At 33.9% G+C, this 16,047-nt stretch overlaps 1 protein-coding gene across 2 annotated transcripts in view; it reads right to left on the reverse strand.

Moving 5' to 3' along the window:
• The window catches only part of NELL2 (neural EGFL like 2), a 433,796-nt gene that overhangs the window by 96,307 nt on the left and 321,442 nt on the right, over positions 1-16,047 (reverse strand). For both annotated transcript variants that reach the window (XM_079139564.1, XM_079139563.1), the window contains exons 15-16: positions 15,888-16,010; positions 12,932-13,027 (exon numbers count right to left, since the gene is read on the reverse strand). In XM_079139564.1, the coding sequence (XP_078995690.1) occupies positions 12,932-13,027; positions 15,888-16,010 (219 nt within the window). The remainder of the gene's footprint in view (positions 1-12,931; positions 13,028-15,887; positions 16,011-16,047) is intronic.

The following is a 16,047-nucleotide window of genomic DNA, read 5'->3' on the forward strand; positions in this document are numbered from 1 at the left end:
GGCATTTCATCATCTTATGGTGTAGCAGGAAGCTAAATGTCAGAGCAAAAAGAGCACGTATTATTTTAATCCAACAGCCCTGGGCACAAGTCCTTACTTCCCCACTTAACTGACTTTGCAGATCAGAGCAAAGTGCTCAATCTTTTCAAACTCAGCTTCCTCATCTGGCAATAATAACTTCTTAAAAATGTTATTGTAGGGATTAAGAATAAGGTCATAATAATAGTTAATATTTACTAAGCCACTGCTGAACAGTTTACAAGCATTAGGTAATCTTATCAACAATAAAGTAGGCATTATTACTATTATTCCATTTTAAAACAAGGAAATCAAGACACAGATAAAGACACAGAAAAATTAAGTAATTTTCTCCACTTACACATGTAGTTATTGGCAGGGCATGAATCTGGACCCAAAGAACCATCCATTCACCAAGCCTGCTCACAATTCTTAACCATCAAGCTACACTGCCTCTTTAGTTTTAAAGGATGTGCCCTCGGACACACAGTTTGAATTAGTTACTTTTATGAAGAATTATAATGAGAAAAGCCCCAGTGACAGTTTATGACAGTTTTTGGGAGTGTCTCCCAAAAAACCAAAGGCATCTAGTCATAGTATGGAAATCTCTAGTGTCCCTAACACTGCTTAAACATGCAGGCTGGCCCATCCCTTGTTCATACTGTTCATGTTATTAGTACATTTCTTATTTGGAGCTGAAATTTGCCTTCTGGTAAAACTACTAGTTTTGCTCCCAGGAACTGCAATAGAATAATCAAATCCAAAATCCACATACTATTTTAGCTTTCCATGTATTTAAGAATAGCTTTCACACATCACATTTCAATTTTCTTATTTTTTTTCATTTCCTGATTAAACATCAAGGATTTATTCAATTGCCATCTTCATTTCTGCCAGGATTTCATCTCTGGGAAAACTTTTCCTTGTTCACCCTCCCATTTGCCAATAACCTCTTAAAAACTATTGAATCAAAATGAAAACAATACATAACTATAGAATAAGTGATGCAGAATTTGGGGAGACTAGTACATGTACTGTTTTACATGGCATTATGTTAACCTAACCTAAGTTTGCATTTTCTTTGAGAGCTAGCACAATATGTTTTTCTGGTTCATATTTAACTTGGAATCAGTCATCAAGTGAAGCATAAAAATGTTAAATTTGATTTCCTTTATTCTGTGATTTCCTAATCTAAATACAAGAGTGAATTTACATTTTATTAATATTTATTGACTTCTTACTTTATGCAAAGCACGATGGCAAGCCCCACGTAAAACACAAGATTGTAGGCTTTACCTTTCCAATGAACCACACTCCAGTGGGAGGGAACAGGAAAAGGCAAATGAGGAGAGAAGGACACAGAGTGTGGGCCAAAGATGGAAGAGATCAGAATAAGAAAAACATCAGTAGAAACAGTGTGACTTATTTAAGAACTGTAATCAGATCAAGAGGAGACATGTTTAAATATCTGTCAAAGGTCATCATGTTATGAGGTTCTATGTCCTATGATTTAAATTACTCTGAATCCTGATTCCATTTTTTCTCATGTTAGCTACTATCCCCAATCTATGTCATTCACAAACTTTAATGATCTTCTTTGAACTGACCCAAGCCCAATAGTTACTATTTAACTGGATCCTAATGTAACACATTTTAGTCTAAATCTAGAAAATTTTACCTGGAATATAATTTATTATTCAAAAAATAGTGAGTATTAAAGTTGGGAAAAGCTGACTGCTATGTTTTTTTTTTTTTTTTACACCTAAGACTCAGTGGCTTCTTCCATAAATTTATGACAGAATTAAATGAATAAATAATAGAAACTAACCAAGAACCCTCTAGAAGTTCAGACTGTGTTCAGGCAAATTAAAAATTTGGTGACAGGAATAGTCAAATCTCTATCTCAATTCCTAGTAAATTTCATGAAGTTCATATCACTATTGTTTTTTCCTACATTGCACCCCATTTTCATTCTACCACTATGAGTTTCAACTCACAGTCTGAAGATTTATTAATGAGCAGAGTTCATCACTCTTAGAATTTACTGAGCATCAGCAAAATTATTTTTACATCTAAAATAGGTGATTCCCCCCACCATAAGTTCAAGCAATACTGAGAACTGCACAACCTGAAGATTTTTTCTACAAACACATAACTTAAACATAAAATATCAAATTCCTAACTGAGCTCATTAAGATATGGAAATTCCTATATGGTATGAGAGAAGTTGAATCTCAGATTTGGATTCTAAGGCTGATATGAATGAGAGCAGAGAGGACTTCATCCTACAGAAGGTCTAAGACTTCAACAAAGCAGGATGGTTTAAGTTCTACCCCTCAGTTTGGGTGTAGGATAGAAGCAGAAACACATGCACACACTCCCATGAGAGTGTGCACACACACACAGGCAACATCCACCAGCACACAGGAGCAGACAGTGTTTATATACAAACTTTGATAAGAAAATAATGATTTCCCTTAGAAAGTTTTGAAGTTAAAATTTATAGGACTTGTGGGGCATACCACTTGGCAAAGAAATTAATACAAATATGGATTGCAATACTCCTAGTAGGCCTGCAGAAGGAAAAGCAAAAATTCTCTCAGTGGAAAAGACTTCAGACTTCAGAGGTAAAGCTTTAATGAAAATAATTGGGCAAGACATCAAAAGTACAAAACATGAAGAAACACTATATCACAGGCAAGAATACAACAACACAATCAAAAGAAGTCTTAGATCCTCTTGAAATTCAGATAATAGAGAGATATGATAAAGATTATAATGTAAGTATATTTAAAATTATTGAAGACTTAAAAGAAGAAATCAAAGCCATAAGAAAAGAAAAAGAACTAAGGAAAAAACAAAACAAAAGACTCGAAAAAGAACTTCCAGAAACTAGAAGGACAATAATTGAATTTTTAAAAAAAGTCAGTGGGTAAGGCAAACAGAGAACTAGACAAAGCTGAGGAGATAATTGATTAAAAAAAAAGTACAAAAGGAACAAGAGTGAGAAATGAAGAGATGGAGATACAAAAGAAAGTGATGAAACAGGAAAGATAAAGAACAACATATATCAAGCACAGAATAAAGAAGGAAAAGAAAAAAAAGGGTATAGTTAAAAAGCAATGCTGAAGGAGGTAAAGACGACTCCTTCCCAGGACTGATGAGTTGACTGCTAAGATTCTAACATCTAAAGGAGACCCATGTCAATTAAATGAAATCATATGCATACCCAGACATAATAGTTTGAAACCATCTACCCCAAGGAAAAGGGGATCTTAAATGGAAAGGGGATCTTACAAGAAATTAGAGTTGAAAAAACAAACAAACAAACAGCATTTTCATATGGATTACAACTGAATTGCAAGCAGACCTTTCAAAAACAACCATAGAGGCCCTCAAAATAAGGGAATAATTCCTCTACAGTGCTTAAAGAAAACTTAGAATTCTATGCCTAACTAACCTAAGAGCAATAATGTCAAAACCATTCTCAGACCATATTCACTTTGCTACTAATATATCTGGTTCTAAGCCAAGTACCAAAGTATGTCCTTCAGAAAAAAAAAAAAAAAAAAAAAGAAAAAAAAAAACATACAAGGAATAAAATGCAAGAAGCAAAACTAATTTGAGTATAAATAAAAATGTTGCATCATGGATATATTTTTAGTTAGAGAATCCTAAGTCCCAGATAGTTGTTCATGTCTTTCTTTCTAATATCTCTTTAGGATATCATTTTTACCGTCTTCCATCATAGTTTCAACAAACACAAGTTAATCAGTTCATCTATGTAAAAATAATGTTTATGATTTATGAATGAAAAATTGTGGAACATTCCAGCTCAATGTATGGGGATACCCAAAGGAAGAGAATGATCATGTCCCTAAGATAAGAATTTCCCCTGTTAACAACAGACCTTTACAAACTAAAAGTTTACAAGATGAATGGCAGTGGATCTCTGTAACAGGCTTTCCTATTTGAACCATTCTAAGGAGGACACGGCATGATTTCCATGATATATTATAAAGGGGAAATACCAATTATTGGAAAAGGGTATAAAGGAGATTTACTTTTCCTTATATATTCTTCAAATTTTATAATGTTCAAATTTTATAATGTGCACACATACTGCTTATTCAAAATATTAATGATGTATTCAGTTATTTTTGAAAAAAAACTTTTAAAAATGTATAGTGACTTCATTCAGTTTGCTTAGAATAAAAAAAAAAAAAAACAGGAGATATAAATTCTAAGAATCCAAAGACCTAACACAAGTTATACAAAATACACAGAGAAAATTATCAGTATTTTTAAAGCAAGAGTAAAATTTTTTGCCAAATTCTCAAATGTTTCCACTTGTCCTCTTTCCTTGGAGACCTGCTCTCTAACAGCTTGAAAATGTATTTTTCCCTTATACTGCTCCATGATGTGTCCTCATTTTCAGTGTTAATTAGGTAAGCCTTACAATAAAGAGTCTGAAAAATTTCCCCATCATAGTTGCTATCTATTATACATGACTGATACATGGAAAGGGTGAGTAAGAATTTTTTCCAATTAACCTGAAGAACTTGCAAGAATGACTTTGAGATTTAATACTGAGAACTTTTAACTACTTTTTGAATAGTACAAAGACTTAAATTTCCATGAAACTATTTTTTTAAAGATTTGCATTGGAACTAAAATAGCACCAAATATTTTGTAATGGATATTTTGGTTTTCTTTATTTAATGTTTTATTGGTGCATGATAGTTACACATAATAATGGCATCTGACACATTCACACATGAAAATAGCGTAATTTGGTAAATTTCATTTCCAAGTATTTCCCTTTGCCTTCCCCTTGGTGGTCCCCAATTCCCCTCATCTCCTTCCTCTACCCTACTGGTCTCTCTTTCATTTTCGTGAGATACTGTTCCCCCCAATTTTTTCTCTATAGCTTTCACACATAAAAGAAAACACGGACCCTTGAATTTCTCAGTCTGCCTTATCCCACTTAACGTGATGTTTCTAGTTCCATCTGCTTTCCTACAAATGGTATAATTCCATTCTTTATGGCTGAAAGAAACTCCGTTGTATCTATACCTGCATGTTCTTTATCCACTCATTTGTGGACAGTCACCTAGGAAGGCTTCATTATTTGACAATTATGCATTGTACTGCCATAAACATAGATATGCACGTATCCCTGTAGTATGCTGACTTTCATTCTTTAGGACAGACATTGGAAAGGGGCATAGCTAGATCATATGGTGGTTCTATTCCTAATCTTTGGAGGAACCTCCATACTGACTTTCCCAGTGGCTCTACTAATTGATATTCCCACCCAATTTAGGACACATCAAGGAAGAAAAACTATTAATAAATGTCATTGATAAATGTAGATGTAAAAATTTTTAAAAATAAAATATTAGCAAATCAAATCCAAGAACACATTGCACAAATAATACACCTTGATCAAGTTGGTTTATTTCATGGAAGCAAGAATGGTTCAATATATGCAAATCGATAAATGTTATATGTCACATAAATAGAACAAGGAGAAAAATCACATGATAATGTCAATATAGGCAGAAAAGGTCTTGGACAAAATTCCACACCTATTCATGATAAAAATACTGGAGAAACTAGGGATGGAAGAAACTTACCCCAACATGATGTATGATAAACCCAAGGCCAAGATTATACTGAATGGGGAAAAATGAAAGCATTTGCTCTAAAATCAGGAACAAGACAAGGATATTTACTCTCACCTCCTCTTTTCAATATAGTACTTGAAATTTCAGCCAGAGCCAATAGGCAAAAGAAGGAATGAAAAGGGATATGAACAGAGAAAGAAGTTTAATTATCAATGTTTGTAGATATCGTGTTTCAAAATGAGAATATTCCAAAAGCTCTGTAAGAAGACTTCTAGCAAGGTTAGCTGGATACAAAATCAACATACAAAAATCAGTAGCTTTTCTATACACCAATTAAAAAAATGAAAGTTTTGACAAAATAAATCAGGAAAATAATTCCCTTTACTAAGTCTGAGAAAAGAAAAAGTAAGAATACATCTATCCAAAGACATGAAAGATCTCTACAATGAAAATTACAAAACACTGAAAAAAGAAGTCAAAGGGAAAGACCTCCTTTGTTCATGGAGGGGCAGATCAATATTGTTAAAATGACCATATTACCAAAAAAAAATACAGATTCAGAGCAATTCCCATCAAAACACCAATGGCATTCTTTACAGATAAAGAAAATTGTTTAAAAATTCATATGGAAAAAAAAATGACCCAGAATACAGAATAGTCAAACCAATCTTGAGAAAAAAAAAAAAAAAAAAAAAAACAACAGCAATTTTTAAGTCAATGTAAAGAATGTAAATTTCTGAATTAAATATTTTAAACTCTTAAAGCGCACTAAAACTGTACTTAAAACTGGTTTATAAATGAATCAAGAATAGTATAATCATTTGTAAGAATCACGATTGTAACTTTTATAACTCAAGAATATCCCAATCCTCAATTAGTTCTATATTTAAAATTTAACTAAGAATTTGAGATATAGTCATATTCAATATTATTTATCAACCTATTTACCAAACCCTAACCCTAAACATCATACTGTCTGCCTTGCTTACTTTGTTTAATCTCCAAGATAAACCTATGTGGATTACATTACTATCATCTTCACCTTATACATGTGGAGCAATAAGCTAGAAATCAGTTTGATGTCTCTCTAAATTCAACTTTTATGTTCCTGACCACTATGTTACATGCCTCAGGGAGGACCAGAGTTTGGCACAATATTACACAATTTAAGTCTAATTTTAAAAAAAAATATGGATCACCAAATACAGAGAAGATATGTACCAATATGAAGGGTAAGGTTAAAAAGCCCTTTGTAATACTCCATTGTATATATCACATTTTCTTTATTCGCTCATGGTTGAATGGTATGTAGGTTGGTTCCATAAGCTTGGCTACTGTGAACTGTGTTGGTATAAACATTGATAGTAAACTGATTTTAGGATCTTTTCAATATAGACAAAGAGTTGGATAACTGGGTCATATGGTGGCTCTATTCCTAATTTTTTGAGAAATCTCCATACTATTTTCCAGCGTAGATGAACTAATTTGCAGTCCCACCAACAATGTGTAAATATACCTTTACCACCACATCCTTGTCAACACTTATTATTATTTGTATTCTTCTGACTGGGATAAGATAAAATTTCAATGTAGTTTTTGATTTGCATTTCCCTTGTATTACTTAGCCGTCAGGGAAAATGAAATTATGGCATTTTCCAATAAATGAAGGAAACTGAAGACTATCATATTAAGTAAAATAAGCCAAACCCAAAAAGTCAAAGGTGAAATATTTTCTCTGATAAGCTGAAGTTAGTTCAAAATAGGGGAAAAAGTAGAAAAGAAATGGGGGTGGGAAGGATTCCATCAAAATAGAAGAAAGATCAGTGGAGTAGGTGAAGGGGATTGAGGGCGAGGAGGAATGGAATAAGGGAAGAACAGTGGAATGAATCTGACCTAATTTTCCTATGTACATACATGAATATAGAAAACACTGAATCTCACCATTATATATATTCATAGGCACTAGGTAGAAAAAACAACCTCTAAGAAAATAACAGAAATATCAGTAGTATAGGGGGAAGGGAATAGGGGAGGAAAGAAGGGAGAGAAAGGGGAAGTACTAGGAACTGAATTAGAGCAAATTATATTTCATGCTTTTATAATTATGTCAAAATGAATCCTGTTAGGTATAACTAAAAAGAATAGGAGAAAAAATTTAGAGTGTTCTGTTTCTTTTCATTTTTTTCCATCCCTAATAGTAAAAGTTTCTTTGGGATCTAAATCCATAATTCATAAAAAATTAATTCATACACATACATCCATCAAATGTCATTTAATCATTTTATCATTAGAGTCCAGGTTTCAAAATTGGATTGGTCTCAGCAAGTATGAATAGAGATTTCTTCCTAGGCAGATTAACAGATTATCCCATCAAAAGCCACCAAATGACTTGCTCTATCTTTCTTTGAGAAATTTAGATCCAGACAAGTGACTTTAACAGACAGGGAAGGACCAGAATCAGAGGTTTCTCCATCCTGAATTTCCTTTACACCAATAAGGTGTATTTAATGATTCTTTTATATGAAGTTTGTGTTGATTAGGCCAGAGCAGATATAAATTTAAAGTAATACTTAAGGTAATCCCGTTGGTTAAGCGAGGTTTCTAAAGTATTTCTTCCATTTTTAAATTATATTTATCATGTTATCTCAAATATTTTACTCAAATTCTACTGTTCCCCCATGAAAAGATATATATTTTGGGAATGGAATTTCACTTGTCATTTATTGACAATAAAAGGTATGCTACATCAGAAATGTTTTAAGAATTTTCTCTAACTTGTGAATTTGTTTTTGTCTTCCTATGTCAAATTATATAAATTGATGTACGTTTTGAAAAATATGCTTAACTAGGAATGGAACCATCATGTGACCCAGCTATACTGCTCCTCAGTGTTCATCCCAATGGGTTAAAGTAAGTATACTATTAAAAAAATAAAAACATGTCTTAAAGAAAGCTATATGATGATGCAATTAAATCAATATGTACATTTCATGATGAAAAATGTGCAACTCAATCATATCAGGGAACTTAATAGTTTTTTATTAATGAATATTAACTATATATACCACTAGCAAAAAATCCACATTTTAAGTAAAAAAAAAAAGATTTTTACTACTTGTACTAGAATATATAATATATATGTATATATGTGTATATAAAATATTACAATCTTTTAAAATCAACCTGTGTCAATCCATTTGAAGTTATTTTTGAGGCAAAGCAACTCTCATATATCCCTCGTCCTTCATTTTATTTTGCAACTTCATATATTAAAATATAAAAACAGGAATACAACTTCAATTTATGTTAAATATTCATTAAAATTAATTAAACTTATTTTATCTGTGGCTAAGAAACATTATTTTATACACAAGGGGAAAAAAAGAAGTCATTTGTCACCAAAATGTGTTATCTCTTCTTTGATATTGCAGAACTTTTTTTTAACTTTACCCTTTGATACCAACTTCTTCCCAGTTATAATCATTTTATTTTGATATAAGTCACAGGCTGTTCATAGGGAACTATCAACTCTTTAAGTGTTATGCCTTAAATCATTTCTGAAAGCTTCACTTTTAGTATAAAACAACTTTGCATATTAATGAGATCATCAGAAACATGTTTGCTGAGATTTAGCAACAGTATAATAAATACAGAATGGCAATGATAGAGCTATTAAATTTCAGCACACAGATTTCTAATGCATTTTACTGAGTTATTCAAGAAATAATCACCCTACTAAATCCAAGTTAAATACCTGATGGAATATTAGGATGTTTAATTAAATATGAAGTTATGTGGGTGATTTTGTACAGTGGCTAAAAAAGAAGTCCATGAAATATTAATTCCACTCACCATAAAGTATACACTTATCTCTTTTGTGAAGTTAGTAAATTAATTCAACTATTTCTACCAAGATACAGACATAGACTAAATGAATAAGGGGAGAGAATACAGAGACCATTTTTACTAAAGTAACAAGAATTGGTAAATGTCATGAGCATTAAGATAGTTAAAAAAAAAAACAGGCATATCCTGTTATTTCTTCACCAGTGATTCTATTACAAAGGCTCAAACAGATGGCTACTGAGACTATAAATTAATCTCCTTTACAGGTTATCAGACAGCATCCGATTCCTGCAGGCCAAAGTAGGTCCTTCTGATACTTGCAAATTGTGACAATCCTAATGCTTTTCTTATTTTGTGAGGAAAAATTGCCACAGTTTTCAGTGTTAAAGACACTAGGATTATCCTGTAATTGAAAGTGTGGGCATAACAAAAAGTACAGACCTGGTAAAAGATGATAGTATGATGAATTTCTGTGTGAACAGCACGGCATAGGATAAAATGGAAAAGGAAAAAATAGGAGGAGTAAAACATAGGACTAAGAATGAGTTCCAGATTACAGATACGGGATCTACAGTGAGATAACTTTCGTAAGTTACTTCACCTCTTTGTGCCTCAAGTCCTCTTCTGCTATATAAGAATAGGACCATATGACCCTGAAGGGTCTTTAAACTAACATTCAAAGAAGTCCAGCTTATATGGAAGCTACTGCACCAGTTTTTCTCTCCTCATTTAATTGTTCACTCATGTGCACATTTATTTATTCACCAAGTATTTACTGAACACCTACTAAGGTATGGGTCTTATACTGTGTCTCAAGGATGCAAAGTGAACACAGTGCACCTTGTACCCTCTCAAAGTTCAGTGTCTGAAAATGGAAATAAGGTGAGGAGATGGAGAGAGAAGATAGTGAAGCTGGGCGAATATGCAGCTTGAAGGGCATTATATCTCATGAGTAAAAATGCAATGGGGAACATCAAAGGAGGGTTTTTGCTTCCCTATGGGATAATATGTTTAGATTTGTGTTCTGATATTCTGTGGGAATTGGAATGGAGAGAGGCAAATTGAGATCCCTGAACTACCATAGTAGTGAAAAAAATTTTTTTAAATTATTGTGAACCCAATATTTTTGTATATAAATGGAAATAATAGCTCCTTGGAAGAAAGTGGTGAACAGAACAGTAAGGTGATATATAGAGGTCACAAGCACTGAGAAGTTAAGTAATTTGCCCAAGGTCACAAAACAAGTAAACAGTAGAATTAGATTTTTGAGCCCACATCTATTCTTCTCAAGGCCCTTGGCTGCTACAGACTGTTACATACAGTCAATTTGGGGATTGTCTTCACAAAAAGTTCAAGGATAATTAAACAGAGAGAGCTGAATATTCTGGTAGGATATTTTTACACCAGTCTTAAATATTGCATTGCTAAAATTAATTTTAGACCATTCTAGATTTTTACAATTTCATCATATGATTTATTTTCTAGTGGAAGACTGATAATGTAGGATTGGGCATGGCCATTATTCATCCAAGATTTTCAAGACAGCCTTTATTCAAAATTCCACACCATTGAAAGGTTCTGAAAAAGCCAGTACGTCAGTACCAGACTCTGTGTCAGAGTAGCACAAAACACTGTACTCAGGAAACTTGTTTTCCTAAGTGTCAATATACAGAAGTCCAAAGTGTACTTTGATATGTGCGAGTATAGTATATTGGTGGAAATTCTGTGATAGAAATATTGGAGGGCCATTGCATTAGAGGTGTCTGATTTATGGCAAAGTCTACAACTAATTATAAAAATGTATTTTCACATGCTGCCAAGCTATTTAAGTTATTCACATGCATAATAAGTTTGGGGAACTCTTGATTTAGGATATGATACCCTTAAAAAGAGTCCTATACATTAAAAGTAGTCATTAGGTGTTTTCATATTGAGGATCTGAAATTAGTCAATGAAGTTTGAAAAACGTCACTTAGAGGTACTTGTAGAGAGATGATCTAGTGATATAAGACCTTTTGTGATATACTTCTGTGCACAGTGGCAGTGTCTCTTCCATAAAATTTTCCCTTCCAAGTACAGCAGAACGTTTTCTGTCTCATATTTCAATCAGTCAGTGTTTTTATTAAACCACATGACGGCAGGTATAATAGAGGTAGAGCATGTGCTACATCGATTGCACTAAGATTTAGGAAAAGCAATATGACATGACAACTGTCCATCATCAGTGGTGGCAGATTTAGGGAGAACAATGAGCCTCTCTGAAGTCATCTGCTACTTGAACTACTTAAACAATGACAACCAAAATACAATTGGTATAATTTTAATCAGGAGTTAATACACTAAACACATTTTTTTAAATCTCAAAGGCATGTCTTTCATGTGATGAAGTATGTTACTTTGTTGTCATAAGCTAATAACAAACTATTTTTTTTGATGTTCACAGTGTAATTTTATTGTAGCAAAATAAACATTGCAGATATTTATACTAAAACAGATTGAAAAATTTCCCTGACCTCAGGGTACTATATGGTATTCACAGAAAAATAGAGAAAAACGAAAGTTCCTCTTTCCAATTTCCAATCACTCTGCTGCAGCCTGTACCTGGGATTTCCCCGTTGAGTGCACTCTCTACACAGCAGCCAAAATGACCTTTATAAAACAAATCAAATCGTGTACTCCCTGCTTGAAATTTTTCAGTGGCTTTCCATCTTGTTTGAATTCCAAAATCATACCACAGCCTTCAAAGCTCCAGGTGATCTCACTTGTAGGCTTTCTTCTCAGCCTCTTTTCCTGAACTGGCCTCCTTCCTTCCTCACCCTGTTCCTGGATACCAGCCACTGTCCTGCTTTTGGGCTTTTTGCAATATTGTTTTAGAAATAATTTTTAACATTTCTAATATCAGTTTCTATCAGAAAGAATAAGTTCAGAATGCCTTGACTGAGGAATAATTAGGGAATATAAAACTTCAAATGTTTCCTAAATAAATGAAAATTAAAAAATACTGAATGGGTCAGATAAAAAAATTTATTAGAAATGCTCACATGTAGATGTAGAAGGCATAGTATCCTAGGAACAGAGTTGACCATAAGCTTGAACTCTATATTTTAAAAAAATCATAAATTTCAGTAAAAATAGGTTCCCAGTGAGTAATAAGAATTATGAAGCCATGAAATCCTGGGCAATCCCACTCATCCTTCTGAAAAAGTTCAATATGCATCTAGTTAAAATAGCTGCAAAACCTCCTTAGCATGACTTTGGGGAATCGCCCAGTGAATATGCATCACTGAAACTTCCCACCTCTTTCCTCCTAGCACTTCCTTATTAATAGTTCCATGCTTTGAGAGCCCACTTGAAACCTGAAACATTATTTTCCTCATGGATTACTTTATGCATTGGTGTAAAAATTCATTTTCCAGAAGATGAAATGATATTCTTACCCGTTTCACAGCTGGACCCAGTGAAGCCTTGTGGGCAGGCACACACATTCGCAGCAATACAGGCTCCTCCGTTTCTGCAGCCATCTTTGCAAAATGCTAAAGTAATTCAGATACATAAATAAAGAAGATATAAGAAGTCAGGTACATGACTTTAGTCTTTAGAAATATTTCAGTAATCTCTAAGTCCAACTTTTTTTCATTCCCTTAGAGGTATGAACATCAAATCATAAAAGCTATTATAATTTCATACTAATAGTTTCCGTCCATGTAAGAAATTTCAACACAATTTGTAAAACTACTATTTCCAATGGAAAGATATATTTTACCAGTGAAACAAAATACGGAACCTTAACAAAAGCAGTAACTTAATAAGAAGCACATTAAAATTCAGATTGCATCTCACTGTAACAATTCCATTTGAAAATAAACCTGAAAACATGGTAACTCTCCTAGATAGAGCAAACCACCATCTAGATACTGACACAGGGAAATAGGAGGGGATTTGGACCCCATGGGGCTGTGACCATTCTACACACTGACCAAAGTGCCAGAATATTATGGCGATACCCCATCGTTTGAAAAGTTCTAAGTCAGTCCTGGCAACTTAGAATTACTCAATAGTAAGAAGACTTCTTTAGTGATCTTTGGGAAGAGTTTGGCACTCCTCAGCTAATGATAGGTCAAGATATGGGGATCAAGGGCAAAGACATTGTAAAGCCTGATGTATTAAAAAGAGTTTGAGAATGAAGGGAAACTTCTTCTGGGAGCAGGACAAGGAGCTGAGGTCTGAATCACTATAAGGGTCATCTTTTGGGATGTGCTATCTTCAAAGAAATTGAGGTGGGGGGAGGAAAAAGGCAGGTGAGAAAAAACAAACAAACAAAAAAAGTGATAAGAATCAAGATGGGAGAGACTGAGCTTCCTTCAAAGCTTTTGTTTCCACTTCACTTTATGCTTTTGGCTCTGTAGACCCAGAGACTGCTTTCTCAGACTAACAGTCTCTTATGAATGAACTAGACCAGTTTCTTTCAGGCACTGGGGCTAAAGTTTTGTCTAGTTTTCTAGCATATGTGTCTTCTAGTTAGCTAGGATATGCTTTCTTAGGGTAATAAAATGTAGAAACTGAAATTGTGGTGCTGAGTTAAAGCAATAGACTCAAAGAAGCCAAGTGCCTCTGTTGGTCCTCAGTCCTAAGTCTGTCTCCATTCTGGGCAAAAAGAATACTTGGCTCATCAAGGATTCTCAAATGGATTTAAAATGTAAACTTTATAAATAATAAAGAATACATCTGCCAGACCATTTGCACATTTTCTTTGGAGTAATTTGCAAGGTTGCAGCCTGTTGATAAAGCACAGAACTCAATGATTCAGATTCTACATCTAAATTACTTATATCTCAGCCTATTTTCCCATATCCAACAGAGATACAGGAACTTGGGAGTCATTATTCAAGCAGTTTTCAGAAGAAATTTATAGATTCTCTAAAGTTCTCCTTTTTTAAATATAGGAATTATGTCTGCATCTGCTTATAATTTCAAGAGTTCTTTATGTTATAAACTTTACTCTTCATATCAAACAGAAATCAGAATCAGGAAGAAATAAGAGAAAGAAGATTTGGGGCTCACAGATGAAATCTTAATCCCCAACAAACTCTCAGAACATCCAGATGTTTGAAGCAAGCACTCTGGGTTTATTTAGACTCTGTTTACTTTTTCTAAGCAAAGCTTTGTGGTATTTGGACCCCAAAGGGAGTGGACCTTCTTCACAATGATCTATACTAAAGATTTCAACAGTTTTATAAACCAGGATAATGTTTTGGCCCACCATCATCTGGTTCCAATCTATTTCAGACCAGGCCTTAAGACCCAAGCTTATGAACCACTGCATCAACTTTATTCCTTGGTCTTTCCTACCTCTCAGATATATAGTTTCACGGTATATTGACTTTAGTAAACTTCAAGATAAAGGATGCAGCATGTTTGATGAATGGGCAGTTTGAAACTTAAAATGTCTAAATTAGACAAATAACATGACATAATATGGAATATGAACTTTGTATTATGGAATTTTGTAAAGTTTCCAAAATAGACCTCTATTTCCTTGCAAAGAAGGAGGCAAACTTGTTCGATGAAGTAAAAGACAATAGTGATGAAAATGTGAATTCATGGATGGTGGTGAACTACAACTCAAGTATCTGCTGGTGGGAATGAAAATTTGAGCTCAAAAAGATATTTTATAAGAGTTATCAATTGGCAGTGACAAATCAGCTAAAACAGGAAACTGTGACATGCAGAGACCAACAGACACAGTTCACTAATATTGTACAGGGGTAGAAGTTGATGAGAAAGAGCCTAGAAAAAAACTGTCAGACTGACCCAAAAGGGAGATATTTCACAAAAGATTATGGTAGTGTAATAAGTGGGCTGATGGTGAGGTCAGATGTGGATGGGCCAAAACATTACCCTGGTTTATATAGCTATCATGATACTTTCATGTTTATACTGTGATACTGGTAAACTAAATGAAAAGAAAGTTTCAAAGAAACTGGAAGTCAGGAGTTATAGATGGAACAGAACAATCAAATTAGAAGGAGAGGAACCTAGGGTTAGTATCATGTATCAATGATAGCTAAATAAAATGTTGAAGTTTAGGAGTCCAAAGATGGAGCAGTTCTGGACAAAAATGCCTAGGATATGGTCATAGATGTGGTGTGTAGATGGGGAAAGAGAGGTAAATCACCATGGCTGAGGTCAAGGAACATTAGGGCAAAGGAACTGAACTATTTGGCCACTTAAACACTGAAGTGACCTGAGAGGAAGGCTATGAATCCCACACCAAAGCCCTCGGTTATCATGCAAGGTGTCCAGAAGATACAGAATGGTGATGGTAAGGGACAGGGGAAGGTAGAGATGCTGTATTACACATAATGGAAGAGGGCTTGGCATTTAACCCTTTACCTTTGCATGTGGTGCCATTCCCTGTATAGCCAGGCTTGCAAACACAGTTGTGTCCTCCAACGGTGTTGAAGCATAAAGCATTTTCATCACAGTTGTGCTGATTTGTAATGCACTCGTCATGTTCTGAAATGAGGAATAAAATTTTGTTACTCAAAGACAT

The sequence above is a fragment of the Sciurus vulgaris genome (assembly GCF_902686455.1).
Source record: "Sciurus vulgaris genome assembly, chromosome: 5".
Classification (NCBI taxonomy): domain Eukaryota; kingdom Metazoa; phylum Chordata; class Mammalia; order Rodentia; family Sciuridae; genus Sciurus; species Sciurus vulgaris.